At 47.1% G+C, this 26,202-nt stretch overlaps 1 protein-coding gene across 1 annotated transcript in view; it reads left to right on the forward strand.

Annotated features, from left to right (window-relative positions):
• LOC144163045 (gamma-aminobutyric acid type B receptor subunit 2-like) overlaps positions 1-26,202 on the forward strand; it is a 376,861-nt gene that overhangs the window by 207,300 nt on the left and 143,359 nt on the right. The window contains exon 2 of the mRNA XM_077693831.1: positions 8,579-8,716. Within this exon, the coding sequence (XP_077549957.1) occupies positions 8,579-8,716 (138 nt within the window). The remainder of the gene's footprint in view (positions 1-8,578; positions 8,717-26,202) is intronic.

Raw genomic sequence — 26,202 nt, forward strand, 5'->3', positions numbered from 1 at the left:
CGCCGCTTCTCCGGCGCCCAATCAACGCGCGCCGTGTTGCAAGATACACTAATACACCGCATGCTTCGCCCGTCCCCAGGCTCCACGTTAGTGAAGACGCACCGGAATTTTTTCTTGCGCCAAGCCAATGTTGCGATGTACCTATATCAGCCGCCTGTATTTTTCTGTTCCCGGTTTTCGTTGAGGTACACTGTACGAGCCATAATAAACTTCTCGTTTGCCTCGTGTACCTCATAATGACCCACAACTCGCGTGTAATACATCAAGATTTTATTCAGTTCTCAAAAGGCCTGTCCGTGAGTAGCTATGATTCATGCCTCCATATCCACGTGAATTGAGTTTCCTAGTCCTGTCAGGTGTGTTTGGTTTGCCACATTTTTGCTACAAATTCCCACGCCCCCGCGTATGCACAAACCTCTCTCAGGGTGTGTTATAGCTGCTAAATGTGCTTTCGTGCCTAAACGTGCGTCCCTCTGACAGAGCCATTACCGGCAGAGCTAAGCGACCGTACTGCAATTTGGTCAGCACAAGCAATCGCCGTCAAGCGGTTCTCCACTGCCACGCCCGCTAATGACTTGTCCCAGACGAGCAGCCGAATGAAGAAAAATCCCACATTACTGCCGCCTCCTTAGGAAGAGATACCGTAACACCGCTACTCGAGAGGTGCCATTCTGCTCTACTGTCTACTCCTTCACCACTTATCTGCACTGGTGCAATTAGTGTAACATCGTGCACATTTGCCCCGCCGTAACGAGCCTGCACTCAGTGTAACCGGTGTACGGCACACACAAAAAACACTTGCCATTCCTTATGACAAATGGGGTCATCTCACACTCGAGAGTGTGAGATGACAAGCCATTGGGGCTATTTTAAAGACGGGTCTTCCTTAGGCTACTTAAACGCAGAAAGTTGGTCTGTCTGTCTGTCTGTCTGTCTGTCTGTCTGTCTGTCTGTCTGTCTGTCTGTCTGTCTGTCTGTCTGTCTGTCTGTCGCCCGGCGAAAGTGAAACGGAAGCTGCGCGATAGTCTTATGTACCCACAGCCAAATCTAAACGTCAAAGTCCGGTGCCAATGTTCATACTTGCCAACATTGTTGAACAAGAACAAGACATTACGCAACGATGAGGCAGAAAGTCAATACGTAAGTGATATTTGCAGTGTTCCTTTATTAAACAATTCTTGAATGCTTGGTTTTTGCGATATTGAACGAAATTCTACATCAACTGCATTTAGAAATCAAACGGCAACAGCAACGAAAGGTTACACTAGGTACGTTCCACGTTCCGCTTGAAACGCTCGTGGAATGGGGCAAAGTGGTTCTATAAAGGTTGCAGTAGGGTGCCTCGATTCACGCGCGTCTCCGCCGTACGTCAGCGCTGGCATCGACGCACCCGATCGATGCAACGCGGTAAATTTAAATTGACTTGAGCAAACCTTTGGGGCATTACCTTGGGAGGAACGAGACGGGAGAGGAGCAGCATTGGAGGTGAGTGGGAAAAATATGGGAGGAATTTCCTTGGCAGGGGTGCCAGTCGACTACCGTCCTTTGTCGACATTTGCAACGAAAGGAACAGATACGCGGCTGTTTTTGTAACCTACTCTTGGCTACACTAGTGCAGCAGGGCGATGCCGTATGCATACCCACAACCATACCGAGCGTGCACTCAGTGTGCAGGTGTGGGCTAAAATATTCAGTGCCACTCGACTCTGCAATAGTGGGTGACGAGTGGTGCTGTAAGTGCGTTTTTTTCGCCGTCCACCGGGTAAGCGTTCAATGGAATTGTGAATAGGCTCACAATGTAGGAAAGCAAGCTCTCACAAAGACCAAGCTTTCACGTGCCCAGTCGAAAATGACGACAAGAAAAATTTCCGTAGGTTTGCCGTATTTTCGCGTGTTGTGCTGTCATCTGGTCGTAATCTTGTCGTGTTGGGATTCTGATGTTCTGTCGTGTGTCGTGCTCCTGTCCTCGTTTTGATGTTCCGTCGTGCCGAATTCCCGTTTTGTCGTGATACTGATGTTTCCTGAGAAGTTGCGCATGTTTTGATTGTTATTGCCCATTGTGAAGAGCAGCGTAAATGGCAGTTCTGTTGTGACTACAGGAATGTTTGTCGTTGAGAAAATTTACTTTGTCGTTACGACAGACATGTGTGTAGTAACAACAGATGGCTTTGTCGTAGCAACAGGACTTCTGTTGTCACAACAAAGTTGTTTGTCGTACGACAGGAGTTATTGGTAGCATTTTGCGGTATACCTGTTGTGACTTTAGACTGGGACTGAGCTCCATAAAGTGGGTTCTACTTCTAAGGGTAAATGCAAGGGGGGAGGAGACTTTTTTGCGCCGCCTCACATCAAAATATGAAGCGCCGGAAGCGAACAGCTAGGTGACCGAGGGGAGGGGGGATGTCGTAGTGAGGAGGAGGGTATGAAGCAGCTTTTCTCGCTTTCAAGACGCAAAAAAAAAGAAAGAAAAAGAAGCGGGGGAGTTAGCCTATAATAGCTCCGCTGTAATAAAGAAAAAAATCCTGCCACGAATATCAAACCACATTTTTAGCTAAAGCAAGGCTTGCATGCCTTGCGGTTGTCGGCGTAAGTGCCTGCGCCGCTCAAAAACCGCGACCTCAGTTTTGAAATTTCCCTCGCGCAACCGCGGTTATTTCCCGCGGCCAACCACCCGCGCTGCCGCAAGACGGGCGCGCATACGGTCTCTCTAACCTCCCACCTTTCCGAAACTTAGTGAACCGGCGTTCGGTTCCCCGCCATCCCTCTCCTCTTCCACCTCTTCCATCCCACGCCACTATTCTCTGCCAACGGGATTCCGGTTGACCTGCGCGCCTTTTACCTCCCCCGTCTCCCCTCCGATTCCTTTAGCTGAGCCTTTTTACCGCGACGCGAGAGAGTCGCCGACGTCTTCCTTTCCGCGACCCGGCATGTAAGGACACGAGAGCAGAAAACCAAACCTAGACGTGGGTTAGCAAAAAAGCGTGTGTCGCTGCAAAAGATCGCTCCTCCTCTCCTCTTCCATCTTGGTTCCAGAGTCCCTCTTTCTCCACTGGAGCCCAAGCACTGCGGAGTACAGGGGGTTATGGTGAGAGGCGGCCAAGGCGCTCTCTTCATTGATCGACCACCGGCAATGGCAAACCGCTGCTGGTCGCACGGTGTCGATTCCCCCCCGCTCTTTCGCTTAGCCCGGACCGCTGGGTCGCGGAGGGTCCCCTTCCACGCCGCGACATGACCCTCCGTTTTTGTCGTTGTTGTTTTTGCGATGCCGTTGAGAAGGGCCCGGCACGATCACCTAATGGTCGCGATCGTTTTCTCAGCCGCTCGCGGCTCTCTGCGTTCTGCATACACACAGACGAGAGACCTTTCGCTGGACGATTTCCTCTCCGCTACGCCGGCTCCCGGTTTCGGTGGTGTGTGGTTTTTGTTTTTTTTATCGGTGCGGCGGAGGGAATATACGAAATTATCGAACTTGCAGTCCAATACGGCTCTAGTAGACACGGTCAGGGGATCGATTCCGTTTCTGTTTTTGTTGCTTTGTGTTCGCGTGAGTGCGCGCGTGTTTGTTCGTGTCCGTGAGTGGCCCTATTGTGTGTTACTTACATTAGAGCTGACCCAAAAGCACGAGTATTATAATTTTCGTAATGCGCAGCTACGTTGGGGCCAACTTTTGTGAGTGCCATGTGTGGCCTGTTTTTTTTTTTTTTCTGTTGTGCACTTTATTGCATTCCTTGTCTGTTCCTCTGCCGATTCCCGAGTCAAACCCTAATCCAGGGCTGACAGTACAATAGGAATAAATTGATTTTACTCTCCGTCCTCTTCCTTTATGATTGTCAAATTTTTACAAGTTAACCTACAACGGCTCAGCAGCTAAAGTAGGGGGTACTGTCACAAGGTTGTGGGTGCGCCAGCCTTGTCTTTTAAGTGCAGAGCACTTTAGGGGCTTGCCTTGTTGTCGTAGCGCACTCGCTGGACCCAAGTAGAGGCACATAGCGTTCCGTCGTAGCGGCTGTCGTCGCGGCGTACCCCAGAGGCTTCGAAAGCCAAGCGGTTTATATAGTCATAAGCGTTCAAAACTATTGAACCGCTGGCGGTTGTCATACAACTCCCCGTTGTTTAGCGCAAAGAAAACTGTAGGTACATTTGAGGCAAAATTTACGTAATTAACTGGCAGCGCCCGCGTTCACTTAGTTAGGAACGCTCCTTGGGATGGTTTTTACGATATTAAGGGAAGGAAAAGTGTCAGTGCAACGCCGGAACGTGCGGGAGGAAAAGCAAGCACAAAAAGAGCAGAACTCCCGCTGGCGCAGTTTCAGGCAGGGGCCGCGCGAGCACTGCGAAGGCGGGAAATTTGAATGCCATTGGGTGGTGGCAGTGAGCGAATAACGGCGCTACAGCCCATTATGGTGAATCACTTCTTTGCACTTCCAACAACTTTAACATTGATTCAAACGGGTTTTTTGTTGTATTTATCGGTATTAGTGCAGGTGAGACACGAACTGGTGATGTTTTCGACGTAAGCCAAAAATCCTAACGTGGTCTGAATTAATCTCCACCCATCCACTACGCGCCGCGTAAGTGTAATTGCACCGCTTTAAACACTAGCTTTAAAAATGTGAAATTGCGGCCTCTTCCCGAACCAAATACCTGTTAGCCAAAGATACCAAAGAAGATATCATTTAACAAAGCGCTCACTCATTGAACGCCCAGATAAGGCCCCGTTGGCTATCCCGGGAGCTCCGGACTAGGGGATCCTTGTGAAAATAAAGTATTTTCTTCTTCTTCTCACGCATAGTAGCGGCCGAAGCCATACTATAAATGTATGCAAACACGCTGGAGGAGGGCAGGTGACTGATGTGAAGCCGAACCCCAAGGCAGGCACTCAAAGCGCGCATGCGCAGAGTGTGTGGTAGGCCTTGTTGGGTTAAGAAACGAGGCAAAAAATACACGAGTTGAGGAAGCCGTGGGAGGCCACACAATGGTGGTGCACGAGTGAAGGGGACTGATTGATTGATTGATTGATTGATTGATTGATTGATTGATTGATTGATTGATTGATTGATTGATTGATTGATTGATTGATTGATTGATTGATTGATTGATTGATTGATTGATTGATTGATTGATTGATTGATTGATTGATTGATTGATTGATTGATTGATTGATTGATTGATTGATTGATTGATTGATTGATTGATTGATTGATTGATTGATTGATTGATTGATTGATTGATTGATTGATTGATTGATTGATTGATTGATTGATTGATTGATTGATTGATTGATTGATTGATTGATTGATTGATTGATTGATTGATTGATTGATTGATTGATTGATTGATTGATTGATTGATTGATTGATTGATTGATTGATTGTAGGGTTTAACGCGCCGGCGCGACGCAGGCGATGAGGCGCTCGGTGTGGAGGGCTCCGGATTAATGTTGACCACCTGGGGATCTTTAACGTGCGCCGAAGTCTCGTGCACACGGGCGTTTGTGCTTTTCGCTTCCATCAGAAAATCGGCTGCCGCGGCCGGGAATTGAACCCGCGTCTCGTGCTCAGAAGCACAACGCCTTAACCGCTCAGCCACTGCGGCAGGTGGGTGAAGGGGGTCAGCGATGCTAAAATGGTTGCGAAATGAACCCCGTATTATGCTGAATAGCAAGCTTCTTCAGAATACAAAAACAACTGCATCTGACCTGAACTCCGACTGACAGCCCAGCAATAATTTTTTGCATTTACGAGCCGACTATACCCTTCCTTGAATACGAAATACGCTATGACTTGAAAGAAAAACCACCCTGAATGTTTCTTCAGGTATTCCAGTCCGAACATTTCCTAAGGATTGACGTCGAGGTTCCGGCAACGCTTGCGAGTTTTTTGACAAAAGAATTACCCGTGCTTTTCAGACGGCATGAGAAAGAAAAGTTCGCCTCTTCCAAACTAAGACTTGGAGTTATCTCGGCGGTCTTGTGTCGCGCGCACTTTTTGAAATAAGATTTATTCTCTTGTGGCGGAGTCAGCCTTCTTCGCTTAACCTATTGCGCCATCCCACCCAGCCAGACGCGCAAATAAAAAGGAATCATTAAAGCCGAAGCAGATGGCGCAACAATGGGGCGCTGTTTTAAAATTCGCTCATGAACGGCTTTCAAAAAACTTCGACTGATGTCTAGTTGGCACGGAGAGTGGTTCCCTTCGCGGCGAGCTCAAAGGAAGTGGATCGCGTGATGTGCCACAATATGTGAAGACGTTCGTCCCTCGTTTCGAATGCAGTAATTCGTTTTAGAAATACGGAGCTGTCATTTCCGAACAGTCGCCCACAGGCGCTACTCCTCGTCGACGGGCACACTTATGTCCCCCACCCCCCAATCTTTTTTTTTTTTTAATCTTGGATTAAATTCTGTGAGAGCTCTGTTAGAGCATGGCAGTGTTATTAGGTTAGCATTCCCTGATTTCGGCGTGTCCATACTCGCGAAACGTGACCACTAGCCGCACCCGGAACTGGCGTCATCCCGCCATAGTCGAAACAACAGCATTAGCAAACCGCCATGGCCGTCCAAACTAAATATTGTACTACCGAAGGGTTAAAATTCCTATCAAAATCGAAGGAAAAAAATGGCGGCATATCTGCTCCTTTCCTTGCAAATGTCGACGGAAGACGACAGTCTACTGGCGCCCCCGCCAAGTAAATGCCTCCTTTCTCTTTCCCGCTCACCTCTCATGCTGTTCCTCTCCCGTCTCGTTCCTCCCATGATAACACGCTAGAAACCTGCTCCAGTCAACTTAAATGCCCCGCGTTCCACTGCTCCATTTCGGGTGCCTCGATTCCAGCGCTGCCGAGCGACGGAGACACGCGTGAATCGAGGCACGCTACGACACAACTACGTTGCCTTACTCCACGAGCATTTCAAGCGGAACGTGGAACCTATCAAGTGAAAACTTTCGTTGCTGTTGCCGTATGGTTTCTTAAATGCCGCCAGGAGCGCAGGCAACAGCAGGCGACGGTTTTCTGCAATTTATGTAGTATTTCAATTTTCTATCACAAAAACCAAGCATCCATTTATTTTTTAATAAAAAAACACTGGAAATATCACTTATGCACTGATTTCCTGCCTTACATTTGCGTAATATCCTGTTCTTATTCAAAAATGTTGACCAATACGACCATTGCCACCGGATTTGGCTGTGGGTATATAAGACTATTGCGCAGCTTTTGTTTCACTTTGGCCGGGTGGCTGAACCGAGTCACAATCTTTTGTCTACAATCAACTTGAAGCTTTTTATATGTTTCTGTAAGTGTCTGTTACTTGCAGCCTTCGCGCTCTATTAGTTTTGTAGTAACCGGCGCTGCACTTGTTTAATTGTTTCTGGTTGTTACGTTGTATCATTGATACTAAGATTTTTTGATAAAAATTTATCCTTTCAAGACGTACAGAGCAAATATTCCGCGTTTAAGTAGCCCAAGAAAGACTATAGTCTTTAAGAAGGAACAACTTTTTCGTACTAAGAACGTCGTTTGTTACCAGCGGAGAGAGACCCTTCGCTGCTGTTTCTGTACGTCCTATGGACGTACTGACTGATCTTGCCGTGTGTTGATCATTGTGCGATGGAGATACAACTTTACAGTGCGGCTACAGTAGCTGCGATGTTCTGTGCTTATCAGTGGCGGACACAGGATTTCCGGGGGACAACGCTTTACGGCGAAAAAAAAAAAAAAACGAGCAACGCAAGCAATGTCCGCCGATAAATACGATTGGGAAGTGGTGGTTCCTCTCTCCTCCCTCCGGCCGAAGTAGCAGCTTGCGGAGAGGGAAGCGAAGTTGGCCGAGAGAGGAGGGAAGTTTCCGTACTTTGGTGACCTGGCTTCAGATGAGCGGGCAGCGAGGTGCCATATCACGCTATCTGAAGCGCTCGCTCACCCAGCCGACGCAAGGTTGTTATGAAATGCGCTTAAGAGTTTACGCTCGCCTAACGTAATGCGTTGGCCCAAGTATATTCACACGAACCATGTATTTGGTTTGTTTATTTATTTTTTGTTTTTGCTACCCCGCAGCGCCGGGCTTTGCTATCTGTGTGTTAAGTGAAGCGCTTGTTCCATTCTTTATTTTTTATGCCGCACGGGTTATCGTATTTGATAGGGACAGCGTTTCGCCCTAACGTCGCTAGGCTAGACTAATCTTCTTCGATATACAGTGTTCTCCACGCAATTCCATGGTTCGAGAAACACTCGCGCCGAGAGATAAATACCCGCAAAGCTGACACCGCGGCATTTAATTTTGCGACACTCGCCTGCGCACGTCACTTGATGACTGCTGCTTCGCCGCCTGTGTATTTGATTTGTTAGATGAGCACAAGTTTGCTCCGTTAAACTTGTTTTTCCTTCAAGAGCGGCGTCGTCTTTGGCTACGTGACAATATTGATGAACGAGCAGTCATTTTGCCTCGCTCTCGCCGGAATTTTAGCACCGCACGGTCATTTCTCATTACGTCGCGTGAGTGTTACGCAGTCTTTTCGTTCGAATGCAGGACATAAGCACGTCCAACTGACAAATTCTCCCCCTCCCTGCTCTGTTTATGCAGTGTGACCCAGCGGTTGGCATGAAAGCCCTGTTCGACATGATCGACAAGCGGCCAAAGAAGCTCGTGCTGTTCGGGGCAGCATGCAACGCCGTCACCGACCCCATCGCGAAGGCGTCCCAGTTTTTTCAGCTGGTCCAGGTAAGCCAGTTCATTGTCATCGGCTCTTTTTCGCTATACTCTCGCAAGGAGGGCGACTCCGACATCACATATTCTCCGCCATAACGTCCCAAAGGTCCTTCCGAAAACACGAAAACCCATTTCGTTGTTGGACATCGTATGTCATAGTCGTAGAACGCTGATGAATGTCTTCGACGGGGAGCTTCCCAGCGGAGCGAAGCGCAATTTCTCAGAGTGCGCGTGGCCACACTGGAGGAAGCCGTAGTTGGCGCCTTGCCTCTTTCCAGTCTGCATAGGTTGCGCTGCAGAAGTACAGGAACTACGGGAATGCGCTCAGTTGATCTTTCGGGAATAAGCAGGGAGAGCAAGTTAAAAAAACGGCGATCGGCAGCAACGCCCATGAGTGAAGTCTAAACTTATGCGCAGTGCCAGTATATTCAAGGTAAAAATGGCTCTGAATACCTCCCAGCGTTTTCAGTCTTACCATCTCCTGTAAAAATGAGGCCAACCTGTGTGCGGCTTCTACTGAAGATTTACGCAGACGGGTGGTTGCTTCGAGCAGGAGCGTCGGAAACTGTCGCATGACACAGTTATCCTTAAAAAGACGCCATTGTTTGGACCGGTTGTTTCAGATACCGGACGCTGTAGCTGATATATTTTTTGTGCCGTCGGATACAATGTGAACTTGAACGTTAATGTTTTACGCGGGAATGCTGGAATAGTGTAAACAACGTGAAGATGTGCCTAAACAACGGAATAAAAACGAACAAATAAAGTTTCGAAATAACATTACGTCGTCTGATGATGTTAGTAACTTTAGCGTGGTACCTGGCGACAAGTCTTGTATCTGAACTTGTGACGTACACCGAGTAATAAAAAAAAATGGTTAGGAAACTCCAACGAACTTCTTTTAATTGTTTCGTGCTCTTTTGCTGGCCATGTAGAGTCACAGCAATATAAAGCTGGCAGCGCCACCCATGCAGCTTCTAGTGTGCCGCACTTAAGCGTCCACCACTGTGGTTTGACGGCGTCGCCGGCATCGTAACTGAACGGGCGAAGAGAACACCGAAGACAGAAGGAAAACGATGGAGGAAAGTGTGGCGAAAGTGTGAGGAGGAGGACAGTATTGCGAGGCGGCACGAAACGACCCCCGGCAGCGACGTGCTACGAGATTACTCATAGAGTGAACAGGCCGGCGAATATGAGCCCACAAGAAAGCGTAGGATGAAAGTATGGCGAAAGTGGGAGGGGGAGAACAGTATGCCGAGGCCATGCCACAGAAGCCAGCACGCGCTGTGTGCTGCACGTACATCAGCCCTTCGTCGCGATCCTCGTTGCGAGGCTCATCCGAACTACGTGATATTTGCGCGGGAGGTTCAAACACGGCTTACAGCAACATGTTCGGAAACGGCGACGCGCTGCGAGTTAACAGCAGAGTAGCGCGCGCCGCCATGCGTTCGCCGATAACGCAATCCCTTCCTGCAGTTCGCTCTGGACACTGCACGAAGGGATCCTGCAGTTCGCACTGCTCACGAATTTCGCATTAGCGAGTTCAGTAATCATAGGCCTTTTTAACACGAAAGTGTTTTATTTCCGGGCACACAAATATTTCAATCACGTCATATCCGTCACGGAAATGGCGCCAGTTCAACGAAGCAATAAGTGGCCTGTCAAGGGTGCACCCTTGCAAACAGGGTATTCTTGCGGAGAAGCAACCTTTAGTATTAACGAGCACGTTATACTTAGGGTTGTTCGTTTTCGGGTTTTATATTTTAACGTGAAAGTGTTTTATTTTCATTTTAAAAGCGGAGTTCATGGCTTTCTTGAAAGCAGTCCAGTCACCGTATCCGTTGTGAGTGTGTGCCCCGGTTGTTGCCCGTGGAGTGGGACACCAGTAAATTGGCCACAGAGAGGGCTTAGGTGAAGGACCATAACACGCGAGTGCGTCCGCACTGATAAACGGCAATCGCCCTCGTTGTCTTATCAGGATAAGGATTGCCTCGTAGTCCCCATGCTCGGAGATGGAGAAAAAAATCCTAGGGCACTTACATCTGCTCGCGTGATTTTAAGGCGAAAACCAGCGATTATCAAAGAATTCTCCGTCGCCGCATCGCGTTTTCGCATCTCTAATCGCTTCAATTTCTTCGAATTTCGGAAGTGAATTACCCTGACAGAAAGACTCTCCTCAGCGTGCACCTTTTCTAGGCACACACTGTCACGTTCACCTGTCACGCGGCGCGGATTAAACTCTCGCTCCATACTACAGCGTGGAGCCGGGATAGCGCAGTGGTTAGCACACTTATGCCTCTGTCACACGGCAGATCTAATGACATTTAGAGGAAATGTCATTCGGTCTAAATGTCATTCATTCGGCGCTACACGAATATACTAAATTACATTTGAGGCGAATGACATCTGGCGGCTAACGGAGGTTCGGGAGCTTATTCAGCGGAAAAATGAGTAGCCTCGACAGCAGTGGCGCGCCACTAGAGAAGAAAGTTCAGTAATAAACCAAAAAAGACTGTTTTTAAAAACTGTTATTAGTAAACCTATATTTTCCCCTTCATGCTGTTTTTCGAGTAGAAAAAGACAAACAAGTACTAGCCAAAAAAAAAATCTCATCCCCAATGCGCGCGTTACACGGAGGAAACGCATGCACCAACCGCAGCCAGCGCGTTTGCCACGTCACGGGGGCCCTTGCGTCGACAGTTTAGGGCTAGGAGGAGCGGATGGCGTCATGCTGATGCCCGTTGCGAAAGTGTATCCGTTGTGCGCTTTCCCGTACGGGAAAAGATTAAAATGGCTTTAAAATATTGTCACGTAGTCAAAGACGACGCAGTTGTCTTCAAGGAAAACAAGTTTATTGGAGCGAACTTGCGCTCCCCTAACAACTCAAAGAATATGGAGGCGGCGAAGCAGCAGCCAACAAAGTGACTTGCGCAGGCGAGCGGCGGTGAGTCGAATGCCGCGGCGTCTGCTTAGTGGTCATTTATCTCTCGGCGAGAGGGCTTCTCGAGCAGTCTAATCGCATCCAGAACACTCTAGATCATAGAAAATTATTCTAGTCGGTTCACGCTAGTTCGGAACGCTCTCCCTATCAGAAGAGATAACACATGCGGCACAGAAAGAAAGAACGGAACACGCGCCTCCCGTGCCACCCAGACAACACCGATAACACAGACGGCTGCAGCCGGGCGGCAAAAGCAAAGCACAAATAAACAAACCTAATGCATGGTTCGCGGCCATATGTTATACCGAACGGTTTCTGGTGGAACTTGCTGGGAGATATTTCCAGAAAAAAGGAAGACGTTTACATAACTATCCCAGCTTTTAACATTTTGTGTCAGTACTCCTCTAACACCGATCATCCTAAAGATGATGACGACTACAACAACGGTCAGTTTTCGCGTTAGTTGAGGCACTTAAGGCTTTCGTCCTAGTGCTGCCAACGGTACTCCACGCGCAAAGATGATGCTGCGTATTTGGGGTCAGAAATACAGCCGAGTCTCGTTATGACGAAGCAGTACCGGTGCAGTAAATCAGCTTCCTATATCCGATATTCCTTGTAACAGTACAGGTGAAAATCGACTCTGACAATGCGGCAATCTGGCTCGCCCAAAAATCCTAGATACAAAATGCATTATTCCCGGCTTCGATCCCACTATAAACGACGTAACGTATACATGTCTCCTGGTGACATTTTAAACTAAATAGACCGGAACATAAGAACGCTTAATGAGATCAGACAAACGAGCTTTCCCGTCGAACAACGAAGCTTTCCCTCATATGTTGAGATGATTTGAAAAAAATGCCGGTGAGATATTTTCGTTTTTTTTTTTCACTTTCCTTACTTTATGCTTACTTTCTAGTTTGTGCCTAGAGCGAGACAAATATTCATTCAATGCAGCCGATATCCCGATGCCCTTGCTGTTTTGGTTTTTTTTTTACAAGAATAACTGTCACTGAAATGACGCGTGACAAACAAAGTATTCTATTAAGTTCAGTATAGCCGATAATTCGCTATATCAGTGTTCGTTATAATGCGGTTCAACTCTAGCACAATACGTGCCCTCAAGTTTGCGTCTCTTTCGGGACCATTGAGTTCCACCTTGCAGGTCTCTCGCCTTTGAGCGCTCCTCGAATAGTCTGAATCATTTCAAACCTTCCAATGATATGCCGCAAGGTCCGCCTCTGCTGCCAGTGCTGTTCCCCTGGCAGTGACGACACGTAACGTTTGATTCAGCCAATACGATGTGGCCTAACAGCTTTCTTTTTTTGGGCGTATTTCGTATTCGGCTTTGAAGCCGCTAAGGAACTGCCTTCAGTACCAGTGCGCGCGTTCAGGGTTGCGGCTTGAATGTTTGAAATATTCCAAGTAAATAACCCTCATTTAGTATTTCATAAGTCTGCTGAAGGCCAACGTCAATGCTTGGATTTTTTGCATTACTTTAAATTTTTTAGGGTTTCTATTTGCGCCCATCTAAAAGCGCAAACGTGCGTGTGTCATCATTTCGGCGCACGCTAAGATCCCCAGATGCTCGAAATTAATCAGGAGCTCTCACAACTGCGCGCCTTATGGCCCGGGTGCAGCTTCCGTACGTGAAAGCCCACGATCACCATACTTGCCGAAATATTTTCCGAACCCACTTAATGGTACGATGTTGTCAGCAAAGTTCAAGTAGGCACAGTGTTCCTCATTTGCTGGTGTGCCGGACTAATTTAAGCCTCTCAAAGGCACCATCCAGACATGATGCAAACATTCTTGTAACGATTAAAATGTTTTCAACAAAGATAGTTTGTTGCCTTTTGAGTAAAAGGTTGTATGAAGTGTTGCTTTTGCTCAAGTTTATCAACACACAAGATAAATTAGCGGCGGTAGATAAAGCCGTGTTTCAAACACAAAACGATTTGGGATGTTTACGAGCGTCTCTTAAAACTTTTAGGTGTACCCTTCGCCATTTCCTAGTCACCGGAACTCCTGCGAAACGTTTATATTTGTCCGGCGGTCATTAAAAGTTATCCACGTTTCGACGTAATTTCTACTAAAGCCACCGCCTATACACCGTTACTTAAAAAAAACCGTTTCGTTCCGTTCCTCTGAACGCGCGAAGCGGCACTGAAGGCAGTTCTTTAACGGATCCAAAGCCGAGTACTAAATAGGCCCAGAAAAAAAATCCGTTAGGCCGCATCGTACTGGCTGAACCGAACGTTACGTCACTGCCACGAGAATGCACTGGCGGCGTGACGTCACTACCAGGGGAACAGCACTGGCAGCAGAGGCCGACCTTGCGGCACACCGTTCGAAGGTTTGAAATGATCCAGACTATTCGAGGAGCGCTCGTTTGCGAGAGACCTGCAAGGAGGAACTCAATGGTCCCGAACGAGAAGCGACGCGGGCCCGTGCGTTCCTCATTAAGGGTCCCTCGAGGCCCGGGCCGTTGGCTCCAGATGCCTCTTTTACGGCGGGTGCGTGAGCAGCCGGTCTCGCATCGACGAGCCATTCAGCCGTCGGTGAATCTCTAGGCAGGCAGTCAGAACAGAACAGCAAAAATAATAACAGCAAGCCTGCAGCGTAGGCGTGCACTATCACCGTCTTCGGGGTATAGCGCTATTTTCCGGTCCGCACTAATAGTATGTCTGCTGTGCCTTTTAAAGGAATGAGGCCGCTTATTGATTGTAGTTATTTAGTTGGTGCTATTTGCTAGAGGAACAGAGATTTATAAATGACAGAGCAGTCGGAACGGCGCTGCAACTGTTACACTGACTTCGCGTTTGAATCGTACCTCTAAAATCTCGCATAAGTTTGTTCGGTAGACTTCTAGTCATGATGGTGGCATTATTTTTAACAAAGGTATGACTCCAAATTATAGAAGGAGCACTAGATATTATTGTGCACAAAATAAATTCAAGTAGGTTGCTGAACATGCTATGAGCCCTCAAACAATTTCGCTAACTTTCGAGTCGTGGAAACAACGAAAGCGCTGTTTTAAAAAGTCTGCGGTCCTTTAGCAAGGCGATTTAACTATTTCCTGCCTATCCTTTCTGGTATTCATCGGTAAACGTGCGATCGTGTCTGTTTGCTTCTGCGAATCGAATAACCCGTCCACTGGTTGTGCAAACTAGTTAAATCTCTTTTTATTGGGCGTAACTCATCGCGAAACGTTTTCCCAGATGCTCTGATAGAGGCGATGAAGCTAGAGTGTGAATGCACCATTCTTAAGATTTCCGTGCGAAGGCTATCTTACTTTTGCCATCCGAGCACCATGTATTGTGACAAGCGTTAGGACGTCATGCAAAATAGTAAAACTTATTTATAGTTCCTTTCTTGGTACAACAGCATTTGTCAATAGAACCAATGCAAGACACCCATATGGCCACGTTTTCTGAAGCAACACATCTGCGAATGGGATTGCGGTGGTATCGGGGTAGCATTTCAAGGATACAAAAGCAAGAAAATTAGACGTTCACGCTATTTGGAACGTGGAAGTAGGCAGACGAAGTCGATACTTCTTGTCGATAGACGGACGGATCTCTAGTTTTTTATGCGCAAACTAAAAAAAAAGATAAATATGTGTGACTACTTACTACCAATTTATTGCTAATTCTATCTGGCTTCGTGTTTTATTACTTACGAGATGAAGGAAGCTCACACTAACGCGTAAGACTTGGAGGTAGTGAAGCTGTACGCAACCTTCACGACCATCACGAAGGTCGATTGCAGCCGATTTGCTTCTTCGTCGCTGCTGCGATGACCTTTACTCCATCATTGTTGCTATAAGTGTGGGCTTCCTTCATTTTTTTGGAAGTGATAATCATTGGACGTCACCTTGGAGGGGCGTACGCTATGGCGTGTCTTTCTCCTTCCGAGCAAGTATTGCCGTGATTGCGGCGAAGGCAGGAGTTTTTTGGGTTTTTTGCCAATCGTGGCCAGTCTTCCTAAGCGGGTAAGCTTGGCTTGACAAAGGTGTCCGGGGACGTTGGGCGGTCGTCGCGAGGTACGCCCGCACGGTCGCTGGAAATTTTCTTAGTTTTTTAACTGCGGAAGGAAAAATTACGATTTGCTAAACAGCTTCGCTATTAAAAACGCCTTACTGAAACAAAGTACTCTGGAGACAATTTAAAAAGAGAAAAAACAAAAGCGACAACAATATGAAGGCCTCCACTCAATCACAAAAAACACGCAGCGAGAACTCAGAAACCACTTCGCAGTCATATCGGGAGGGTATTGGGTTGATTCGCGTTTCTTCAGACTTCCACGGCTTTGTAGGTTTCGCACATAGCAATGCTTTCAGTCCCGTGGAGTCAGTGCCTGATGCAGCTGCTATACTAAGCACTACATCGCCTCTTCGGGTAACTGACGCTTGCGGTGCGCAGCCATATTTCACTACAGTGCCCAGGGTGCTGCTACATATAACATCGACATCGCAGAGGCACGATACGCGATAACCAGAATCTCGTTCCCGATCAAACGCACTGAGCGGTTTGGGCGAAGATTGGTTACACTCGGTCATACTATGCCTGTGTCGCTTTCGCCCACCGATAGACCGAGGTTTCCTCCTCCGCGGTACGCCTTAAAGGGGACATGCAGACAAAACACAAGTTGGGTTCATTCAAAAGATTGCCTCGTTGGAATCACACTGACACCACTTTTAACGCACGCTTCGCTCAAATAGGCTACATAATTAGAAAAGCGGGAAATGGTCATGCGACCCACTAGCTCATTTCCCGCAACAGAACCTATGATGTCATAGACGACCAGCTCAGCGATTGGCTGAGGCCGGCAAAGGCAAACGCAAATTAGGCTGGGCTTATAAGCTTGCCAAACGAGCTATTTGCGCTTAAATGTAATGCACATCTGTTTAACACCTGGTGACCTTAGCCCAGTTTGGCGTTTACAGTGGCCTAGCGAGCGTGATTTAGGGGGCGTCTACCTCCCTCCCTGTTCCCCCTCTTCCCCCTCCAGCGACCTTCGGTCCTCCCCTTCCTAATAGAAGGATTTATCATCATCATTTAACAACAGCAATAATGGCGCGGTTAACAATGAAAGTTACGAAATACACGTAAACAAGAAGTTCTGATGCGCACTGCTGTTGGTACTGGGCGCACAATGCATGCTTTAGCTGCCCAGCAGTCCGCCGCTTTTTGCGCTGGTTTCAACATAGCTAATTTATTGCAAGTATTTTCCCCAGCGTGCCTTTTTGGAAGTGTCCGTCACCACAGCCGACTCGCATCTAGCCGGCGGAATGCGTATGAAGTACCTCAAAACTCCTCACTTGTAAATTGCTTTAAGCATAACCGAAACTTTTTAGCATTTTAGGTTGCGCTACTATCATCCCAAATTCCGCGAAATGTCAACACTACAGCTATCATTGCAAAATTATGACCACGATGAACTCGGGACAATACTTGGAGCTACGGACTACATTCGTCGCTTTAGTACAGGCGTGTTGCTTCGCAACACAATTGTCAAAAGGCTGGTTCAAAAAGACAAGCTGTCCGCGGTTTATAACTCGGGTCTCTTCGCGTCGAGCTGCTAATCTTACTCATAACAAAAGGGGGGAAACAACTTAATTTTGTTTTAGATAGCCAGCGTGCTGAACAAGCCACACCGTCTTCGATTATGACACGTTTGAAGAGACAGCAAACGTGAATTTGTAACACGTTAAGCATTTTAGTGCGCAACGCCTATAAAATAAATTTTTTTTTAAATTTGGGGGCGTACTTTTTTCGTTTGAAAAAAATTAGCTTGAATCAAATTGCGGACACTTGTCACTAATGATAATCTTATCAAGGCGTTCGAAAGAGACATCAATTGTTCCCGTCGACATCTGAGGTGAATCTTTCACTGCAGAATGTTAAGGCACCTGGTTCCTGATTAGTATATAGTACACCAATGCAGGGTTCGGCAGAACTGCAAAGGACGCGAGTGTTTCGAAAATTCAAATACGCATTTCACTGAGCATGCGCGTGCTGTGAGGTAATAAGGGCACCGCGAAATGTAGGGTGAATTCTCCTCCCCGCCCCTCCGTTCCGAGGCACCAAAGCGAAGCCAATCATTCTAGCTGTCTTGCGCTAACCTTTTTCGACGTTTCCTGCGTGTACTCGTCGGTTTCCGCCGTTTCTAAGCCTGAACGCTATCGTAACGGGACAAACGGGGACGTGCAGTTAGCAGAAGCGCGCTTCTGCACGCCCTCGTAAAGCGTGCGCGTAAACAAATAGTCCCGCAGGCTGGGCGGCTGTCGTACTCCTCCGCCTCAGCAAGCGGCGTGATCGGGCCGCTGCCTCCGGATGTGGGCCTTTTCACGGCAGCTGCACGCGGCCAAGTCATGCATCGACAATCCACTCAGTCCTGGCGCCGCTGCTCCCACCGGCGTTCGCACTGGGGTCTCCCGAAGCGAGGAGACAACCTCACGCCCAGACGAGCGCCATGCCCTGTTTCCCGCTTGATCGCGCTTCGCCCTGCACGGCGGCGTCCACGTAATCATGCTGAATGGGATCAACAAAGTTTTCGGGAAATGGCACGACCTTATGCCCTTTCTTCCCGAATTCCTCGGCCGACCTTTAGATGATCTCTCTCTCTCTCTCTCTCTCTCTCTCTCTCTCTCTCTCTCTCTCTCTCTCTCTCTCTCTCTCTCTCTCTCTCTCTCTCTCTCTCTCTCTCTCTCTCTCTCTCTCTCTCTCTCTCTCTCTCTCTCTCTCTCTCTCTCTCTCTCTCTCTCTCTCTCTCTCTCTCTGGCCCTATCTGTGTCTATCTTTATTTATATCCATCTGCAGGTATCAAAATGAGCAAGGCCTTTACTGAGACTGTTCGTATAAATCGGCAGCCCGCGGTTCTCTGCTCTCCGCTCGCTATTTCGTTTTGCCGGCAAGGTTTACGAACGACGAAGCTGTTAGGGGCAACGGATCGGTTGCAGACCGATGTAACACGATTAGGTGATACGAACTAGTTGGCTACAGTAGTGTAACAGGAAATATTTTTCGAAGGGCGTTACACGCCGTCAGTAACAAGCTAACGAGATAGAGCCTGCCCCCAAACAATATCCTAGTATTTTTTTTTTGTCTTCATCTTAGTCATCTTTATTTTCGTTTTCAGATGTTACTATATTGATGCGGTGTGTAAATTGTGTTGGCAAAATACCGTGGTTGATTCCTCTGTCATAGGAACCGGTGAAACACGACAGTGAAATGTGCAGCGAAATCTGCACCTGAGCATGATTTGCGGGTCGGCGGCTGTCTTGTGGGTGTGCTTCGCGAACGACGGCCTGCTGGCGGGTCGCTTCGGCAAAGGTGTAGTGGCGTCATTTCTGTTACTGTCACGTCAGTGAAATCTTGGTGTATCCCGGCAAAAAACACTTTCGTGTTAAAATATAAAACCCTAAAACCAACATCCCGGGACGTGACGGGACGAAATAAGACAATGCGAAGGCAAGGAATAGACTCGGCCAGCGCAGAACAGGAGCGGGTGAAGGTCAATGGGAGAGGCTAGCGTCACTAAGTAAAGGCTTTTAGAGTATCGGCACTCTTTTGTCTCATTGTTATGGGCCGCCAGGATTTTCATTTGTCGGTCGGCACCACGTGATATTTGTTTACATATGGCCGCAGCCATTTTGTTTCTGGGCGCCCCTCCTCTCTCTCTCTCTCTCTCTCTGCTGTGCGGACGCAGGAGCGGCCAGTCACATTCTGCCCGTCACAACCGGCGGTGGTTTCCTTGGGAGAGATGGCAACACTGCACGCCAGAAACAAACTGGCCCCAGACGCTTCCGGGTGCATGAAGTGGAGGTACTCTTTAGCGTAGCTTATTTAGTGACTCTAGGAAAGGCATTCGCCCTGCAATAGACCTAAGAGGTTGTTGATTATGATGAAATTTGAATAAAATAGGTTCGGCTGAAGTAAGATGGCTTAGCTAAACTGAGGTGGATTCAGGACAATTAGGATAAATGAAAGATGTTAAAAGAGCATGGCTGCTGTGTCGACGGGAGGACGTGTAAATAAAAGGTACCTGTCACAATAGAGTTTAAGGGTTTCGCTTTCAAAGCTAGAAAGCATGCTCAAGTTACGCCCGACAAATTTTTGTCGCTTAACGAGCAAGAAATAGGAAAAACGGTCAGCATGTAGTCATGGACAAATGAAATGGGAACACGACCGTATGAGCCGGAACACACAAGTAGCGCAATTTCTTTTCATGTAGGTCAAATTGACGCGGGGCTTAATAACAGCAACAAAGTTTGGAAATATGGGTTTACAAATATACCAACAGCGCGCCATTATTTGACCTCCTCGAACAGCATTTTTCAGTTACGTGTGTTCCAATTGACATTTTCGTGGTCGAATTCCATTTGTCCATGACGGTACCTTCAAAATTCACATAGATTTGCGCAAGAATACATTACAGATAAATACCGTACTTTCGGTATTCTAAGCACCCCCCCACGCCCGATTCTAAGCATCCTCCCCTACTTTCGGAAAAAAAAAAAACCTCAGAAAAAGTTTGCATTCGAATCTAAGCACCCCCTTTTGTAAGCAACCATCGAAAGGGGGGTTTCGGACGCGTGGAAGCGGGCCCGAGTTGCCGTTGTGGCCAAGTAATTTATAAAGTTTTTCATTTATAAAGTTTTTCATTTATATATATAATTTATAAAGTTACACATTACTTTAACGGAACAGAAGACGACCTGCTGGGGGATGCTGAGAGCGGCGGCCAAAGCGGTCCAACGGACTCGAATGGTAGTGAGGGGGAGTATCTGACGTAAGCAGCGACGGCGCACGGCGCACAGAAAGTTGCTCGCTGACCGGCGTCTCTCACACACCCCACGCGCCCAGCGTCTTCGCCGACCTCCGTTCCGCACGTGGCGGCCCGGTCCACTTGATGATCGTGCGAGGGGTCGCCGGGTGTGGAACCCATGGGTCGTGCGCCGCAGCAACACCGGCGTGCACCTGTGGAACCAGCTTAGCTCTGGGGCGATTGGTGACGCTGCGCGGGAGCCGCTTGGTAAATATGCATGTGTCGCATAATGCGTATACCGCTTGTGTGTCATTGAAGCAGCAGTAAGCATGATAATCAAGCTAATCCTAGACAACCAGGAAAGCTAAGAATGACCCGCTGAACCTTTTCTCACGTTACGTATATCCTGGCATAGCCGAGCTGAGCCACTGCTATTTCTTTTTCTTTTGAATGTTTGCCACATAAAACATCATTCCTTGCACCCATCTCATCGAGATACGGCCGCAAAAAAAGTGGTGGCAGGAGGGTAATTTAGGTTTTTTTAATCTAAGCACTTTTGGAATCGCGATCGTGGAAAAAAGGCGGTGCTTAGACTCGAGCAAATACGGTACATTGACGGCTATGTCTGCAATCAAGTCAGTCCAAAATAGCCTGAAAAGAAAATGCGACAATGACAACTCAACTATGTATATGCTATGTGCTATATAACTGCCCGAATCGCGGCTTCCGTTTTTTTTTTTTTTTCTCCGAATTGTTGCAAAAGTGTCCACGCGCGCAACCACCGAGAAGTTTGAAAAGCGTTCGGCCCTTCTAAGGGTATTTCGCGAGTAATATCTGTATACTGGCGCCTCGTGCGCAAGACTCAAACGCATTTATTCAGTAATCTACCGCCCCAAGTAGAGGCATCAACTTAACCTCGTGTTCCCTCTTCTAGAAATCCGGATATAAGGTGTTGCAACTAACGGCCGATTACTTACGAAAGAGGCCGTGGGAATAAAAGCAGAGAACGTGCGCTCTCTCGGGCGCCTGAGAACGAGCGCATCTGGCAGGCGGAGAACGTCTTCGATCTGCGATGTCGAAACAAGACGCCGAGCCGCCGTCGCGGGCTGTGGGGATATTGCCGGCGTGTAAGTTGACACGGGAGCTGAGAGATTTTGTGCGCGGCCCTGTATGCCAAACAATACTCCTTTCGCGGTGTTCTGCAGACGTAAAGCTGTAGACACTCGCAGTCGCAAATGTCTTTTTGTCTACAGCCCTTGCGATAAGGTAAGGCGACAGCTGTGTAATGAAAAACGGCCTTAAAAGATTATGTATCAGCTTCGACAAGAGCGACGTTTGTTGCTCATTTTTTAACTGTGTCGTGGCTGCTTTTATGATTTTCAGCAAGTTACGTTTATAAGTACGGGGATCACAATGCGTATTTTTGAATTGATTGATTGATTGATTGATTGATTGATTGATTGATTGATTGATTGATTGATTGATTGATTGATTGATTGATTGATTGATTGATTGATTGATTGATTGATTGATTGATTGATTGATTGATTGATTGATTGATTGATTGATTGATTGATTGATTGATTGATTGATTGATTGATTGATTGATTGATTGATTGATTGATTGATTGATTGATTGATTGATTGATTGATTGATTGATTGATTGATTGATTGATTGATTGATTGATTGATTGATTGATTGATTGATTGATTGATTGATTGATTGATTGATTGATTGATTGATTGATTGATTGATTGATTGATTGATTGATTGATTGATTGATTGATTGATTGATTGATTGATTGATTGATTGATTGATTGATTGATTGATTGATTGATTGATTGATTGATTGATTGATTGATTGATTGATTGATTGATTGATTGATTGATTGATTGATTGATTGATTGATTGATTGATTGATTGATTGATTGATTGATTGATTGATTGACTTACCGACCGACCGACCGACTGGGTTTGTGGGTGGGTGAGTGGGTGAGTGAGTAGTCGAATCAGTAGTTGAGTTATTGACTGACTGTCTGACTAACTGACTCACTCACTCACTCACTCACTCACTGAATGGGGGAGTGGGTGAGTTGGTGAGTGAGTGAGTTATTAGGTTAGGCATGCTTACACTCAGCATTCTCACATTCTTTAGAATTGAATGGCATCAGTCGTGTAAATAATGGGGCATTCACTTCTACGGGGCGCAGACTTTATTGAAGGAAAAGATTTGCTGATAATCTCTCAAAAAACATTCCCGTAATTACACAGTCAAGCAGCTAAAACAACGACCGCAATATCCACCTCCCATTCCAACTTCCAACTTCAGTCTTGACATTTTCCTGCCTCGCGTGCGTCTCTGACATTTACCATGACATTTGCAAATGCCGCAACAAGCGCCTACCGGAGGCAGCGAATCCGGTCTGATGCTATTCGTCGTTCTTTCCTGCAGCCACAAATCTTGCTTCCCTGCCCAACTTCCAAAATGACTGTCTTTGTTTCTTCATACGCCTTCTCCGAGTGATAACTCCACTGTCAACAAGACATTGACGTGCGCTTCTTATTCGTACTCCATTCCCGTGGTGGTCTTTTATCTCTGCAACGGCTTTTGTTTACACCACGGAAGCAAGCACAAAGAAAAGCTCCTCAGGATTCGACCGCCCAACAACCTTCCCAGCCGACTCATTTTTTTCAAGATGTCCCTACCGCTCAGACTTCACTGCGAAGGAACAGAACTTTGCTCGCCGATCTCAATGCCTCCGTGCGAATGCCAGTAAATATTCTCCGACGGGGAGCGCGACTGTGTCAGCATATCCAGGGTACATTTTCGATGCACGTGTCTTTCTGTCCGAGTCAAGGAGCGACTTGAAACATGCGGCGCTACGCGCTTATGTGTTCGATTTGAACTTTTTTCTCGCTACTCTATTTTTAGATGCGACTGCATCTCATTCACTCGCCTTGTCCCTCCATACGGCGTTGTTGTTGTCCGTCCACACCCCTCCCCCATTCTCCTCGCCGCACGAGCTGCGCTCTCCGCCGCTCACCCCCTCTGCTCTCCGATAGCGAACACTCTCTGGCGAGGGTTATTGGATTGGATTCGATTGGATTGTATTGGCTTGGATTGGATTGGATTGGATTTGGATTTGGATTGGATTGGATAAAAAGTGGATTGTGTTGGATTGTGTTGCGTCATAGCCGCGACACGTTGCGTCATAGCCGCGGCAGGGGGTTCACGGCACGTTTCACGCGATGGAAGAATCATCCTAACGGAAACAACAACGGAACCCCCTATGCGTCGCATCTACACAGGAGTTCCCGCGAGGGGAGGTGGGAGTAATTTTTTTTTGTACTTTCTCTATGGTTAAAGGGGGGAGTACACGGCAAGATTGTGCTTTTTTTATCTCTTCTGGAGTGCTGTCTTCCAACGATCTCAGACACTGCAGATTGTACGTGCCCTTCGTATTAAAGGAACATGGCGTGTGCACGTCGTTCATAATGCTGACCGTTTTACAAAAAAATTAAAGCCGTTCCACTTAATTTGAAAGCTGTCGGAAGTGCAGCGAGTGATTCGCCATAATGGGCTGCAGCGCCGTTATCCGCTCACTGGTGCCACCCAATGCAATTCAAATTTCCCGCCTTCGCAGTGCTCACGCGCCCCCTCCCTGGAGGTGCACCAGCGGGAGGTCTGTTCTTTTGGTGCTTACTTTTCCTCCCGCACGTGGCGGCGTTGCACTGCCACTTTTCCTTCCCTTAATATCGTAAAAACCATCCCAACGAGCGTTCCTAGCTAAATGAACGCGGGTGCTGCCGGTAAATTGCGTATATTTTGCCTCAACTGTACCTGCAATTTTTTTTTTTTTTTTTTGCGCTAAACAACGGGGAGATGCATGACAAGTGCCAGCAGTTCACAAGCTTCGAGCGCTTATGACTATATAAATCGCTTCGCTTTCGAAGCCTCTGGGTTACGCCGCGACGAAGGCCGCTACGACGGAACGCCGTGTGGCTCTACTTGGGTCCAGAGTAAGCTACGATGACAAGGCGAGCCCCTAAGTGCTCTGCACTTAAAAGAAAACAAGCTAAGAGTAATGCTGTGTACTAGGCATCAAAACCGAATTCTTAGGCTGCCACAAAAAGCGAAAATACAAATTTCACAGCAATATCTGAGAAACACCATTACGGCAAGGCAACGCTTTTTAAAACTTGGGTTCGGGCAGAGAGGCGTTTCGGAGAAATGGAATCATTGCTGCGTTTCTTGTTTCTTTCTTTTTTGTATGTGTGTGTGTGAGGGGGGGGGGGGGGGAGAGGAGTGCTTCTCAGGCAGTCATTGGGAATGGGAACTACCCAGATAGATATATGTGGGTCATTACGAGTCCATTAAGTGCGCGTATGCGGTATAATTTTTCATTATGAGTGTGCGTAATAACCCTCCTGTACTTCCGGAATATTTTCACATTATTATTCTTTTGGGATGTTTCTTCTTACTACAGGGTTCTATGATGAGTGTTTGGTTATTTTGGGCACGCAGTGTTTCGCTCACGGGTGTTGTTCGGAAGGAAATAACTGTTTTCTTTCATGAACTTGTGGTAAAGCAAACAAATTGTTAGTTATGTCCTTCGTTTACTATTCGGTATGCGTTTCGGCCCTGACCTGACCTGAACTCTGTATTGTCCATTGCAGTAAAACTTCTATGTAATATAATTTTTTTTAGAATGGGTAGTTGCAAGGTGAACATCCTTTATTCTACCTCACAGACATAAGCCCAAATTACTTGTGATTTGTAAGCAGTTACAGTGGCTAGTTCCACAACTTTTAAAACCTCTAGGGGCAGAGGATCTACAGGACTGCGGACCTGTCACCAAAACTATGGGAACTTATCTGTTGTATAATAAAGGGGGCAAAACGTTTTAGCTGTTTAATGCAAAATTGGCAGGTGATATTGACCGCTTACGTGAAAATTCTGGATATTAGAATATCACTTTGGGACTTAGAATCCACGAAGGTTCGCAGTGATCGAGATAATTCTGGCAAAGCTTCAAATCACGCGACGTTTAATCAGCCACTACATTCAAGAGGTTTTCGCTTATGTGGATTGTACTATGAATGATTACATTGTTAGAACTACACGGCAAGTGACACGAGCGATCGACGCTAACGTTGGTAAGATTCATTTGTGCACCCCGAAGGGTTAAAGGCTAAGAATATAAGATCAACATAAGGTCAGGAGTTCGATTCAAGGCCCCCAACACCCCTGTTATGCCGAAGCGGAAATTTGATAAACTCTAGAAGAGACGAAATGTGATCCCCGTCCAAGAAAGGGGGCATATTTAAATTATTCGGGTTCAGCTGGCTACAGCCTACAATTCCCGTTATAAACCAGTCGCTCCTTGGGTGCGCTAATCTCGAATGTGCATGAGAATTCTTTATTGCCAGTAATGTCACACTCTTCATCACAAGACCTTGTTCTATGCTCTGTGAAGTACGTCTTTTTTTCGGGATCAAAATTATGGTATAAACCTGCTGACCCGACTTCGGAAAAACGACATGAGCGTGTGCCCTAAATTGCATCCGACCTTCCTACGCTACAGGTAGGCTAGTGACAGGAGATGGGCTGTCACTTTTTCTTACATCGTAACCTTCTTGTCAACATCTCCATTGCTGGCCTTTTAAGAAACCTTGCCCTGCCATTAGCAAGCCTGACATCGCCGCCGTTGTACATGAGAACTTTCTTCTTACACCTTGTTTACGCATTTAGAGACTGTTTCTGTCACGCTGTATTTTTTT

Source organism: Haemaphysalis longicornis, unplaced genomic scaffold (assembly GCF_048455015.1).
Source record: "Haemaphysalis longicornis isolate Haplotype H1 unplaced genomic scaffold, Haemaphysalis longicornis Haplotype H1 scaffold_12, whole genome shotgun sequence".
NCBI lineage: Eukaryota > Metazoa > Arthropoda > Arachnida > Ixodida > Ixodidae > Haemaphysalis > Haemaphysalis longicornis.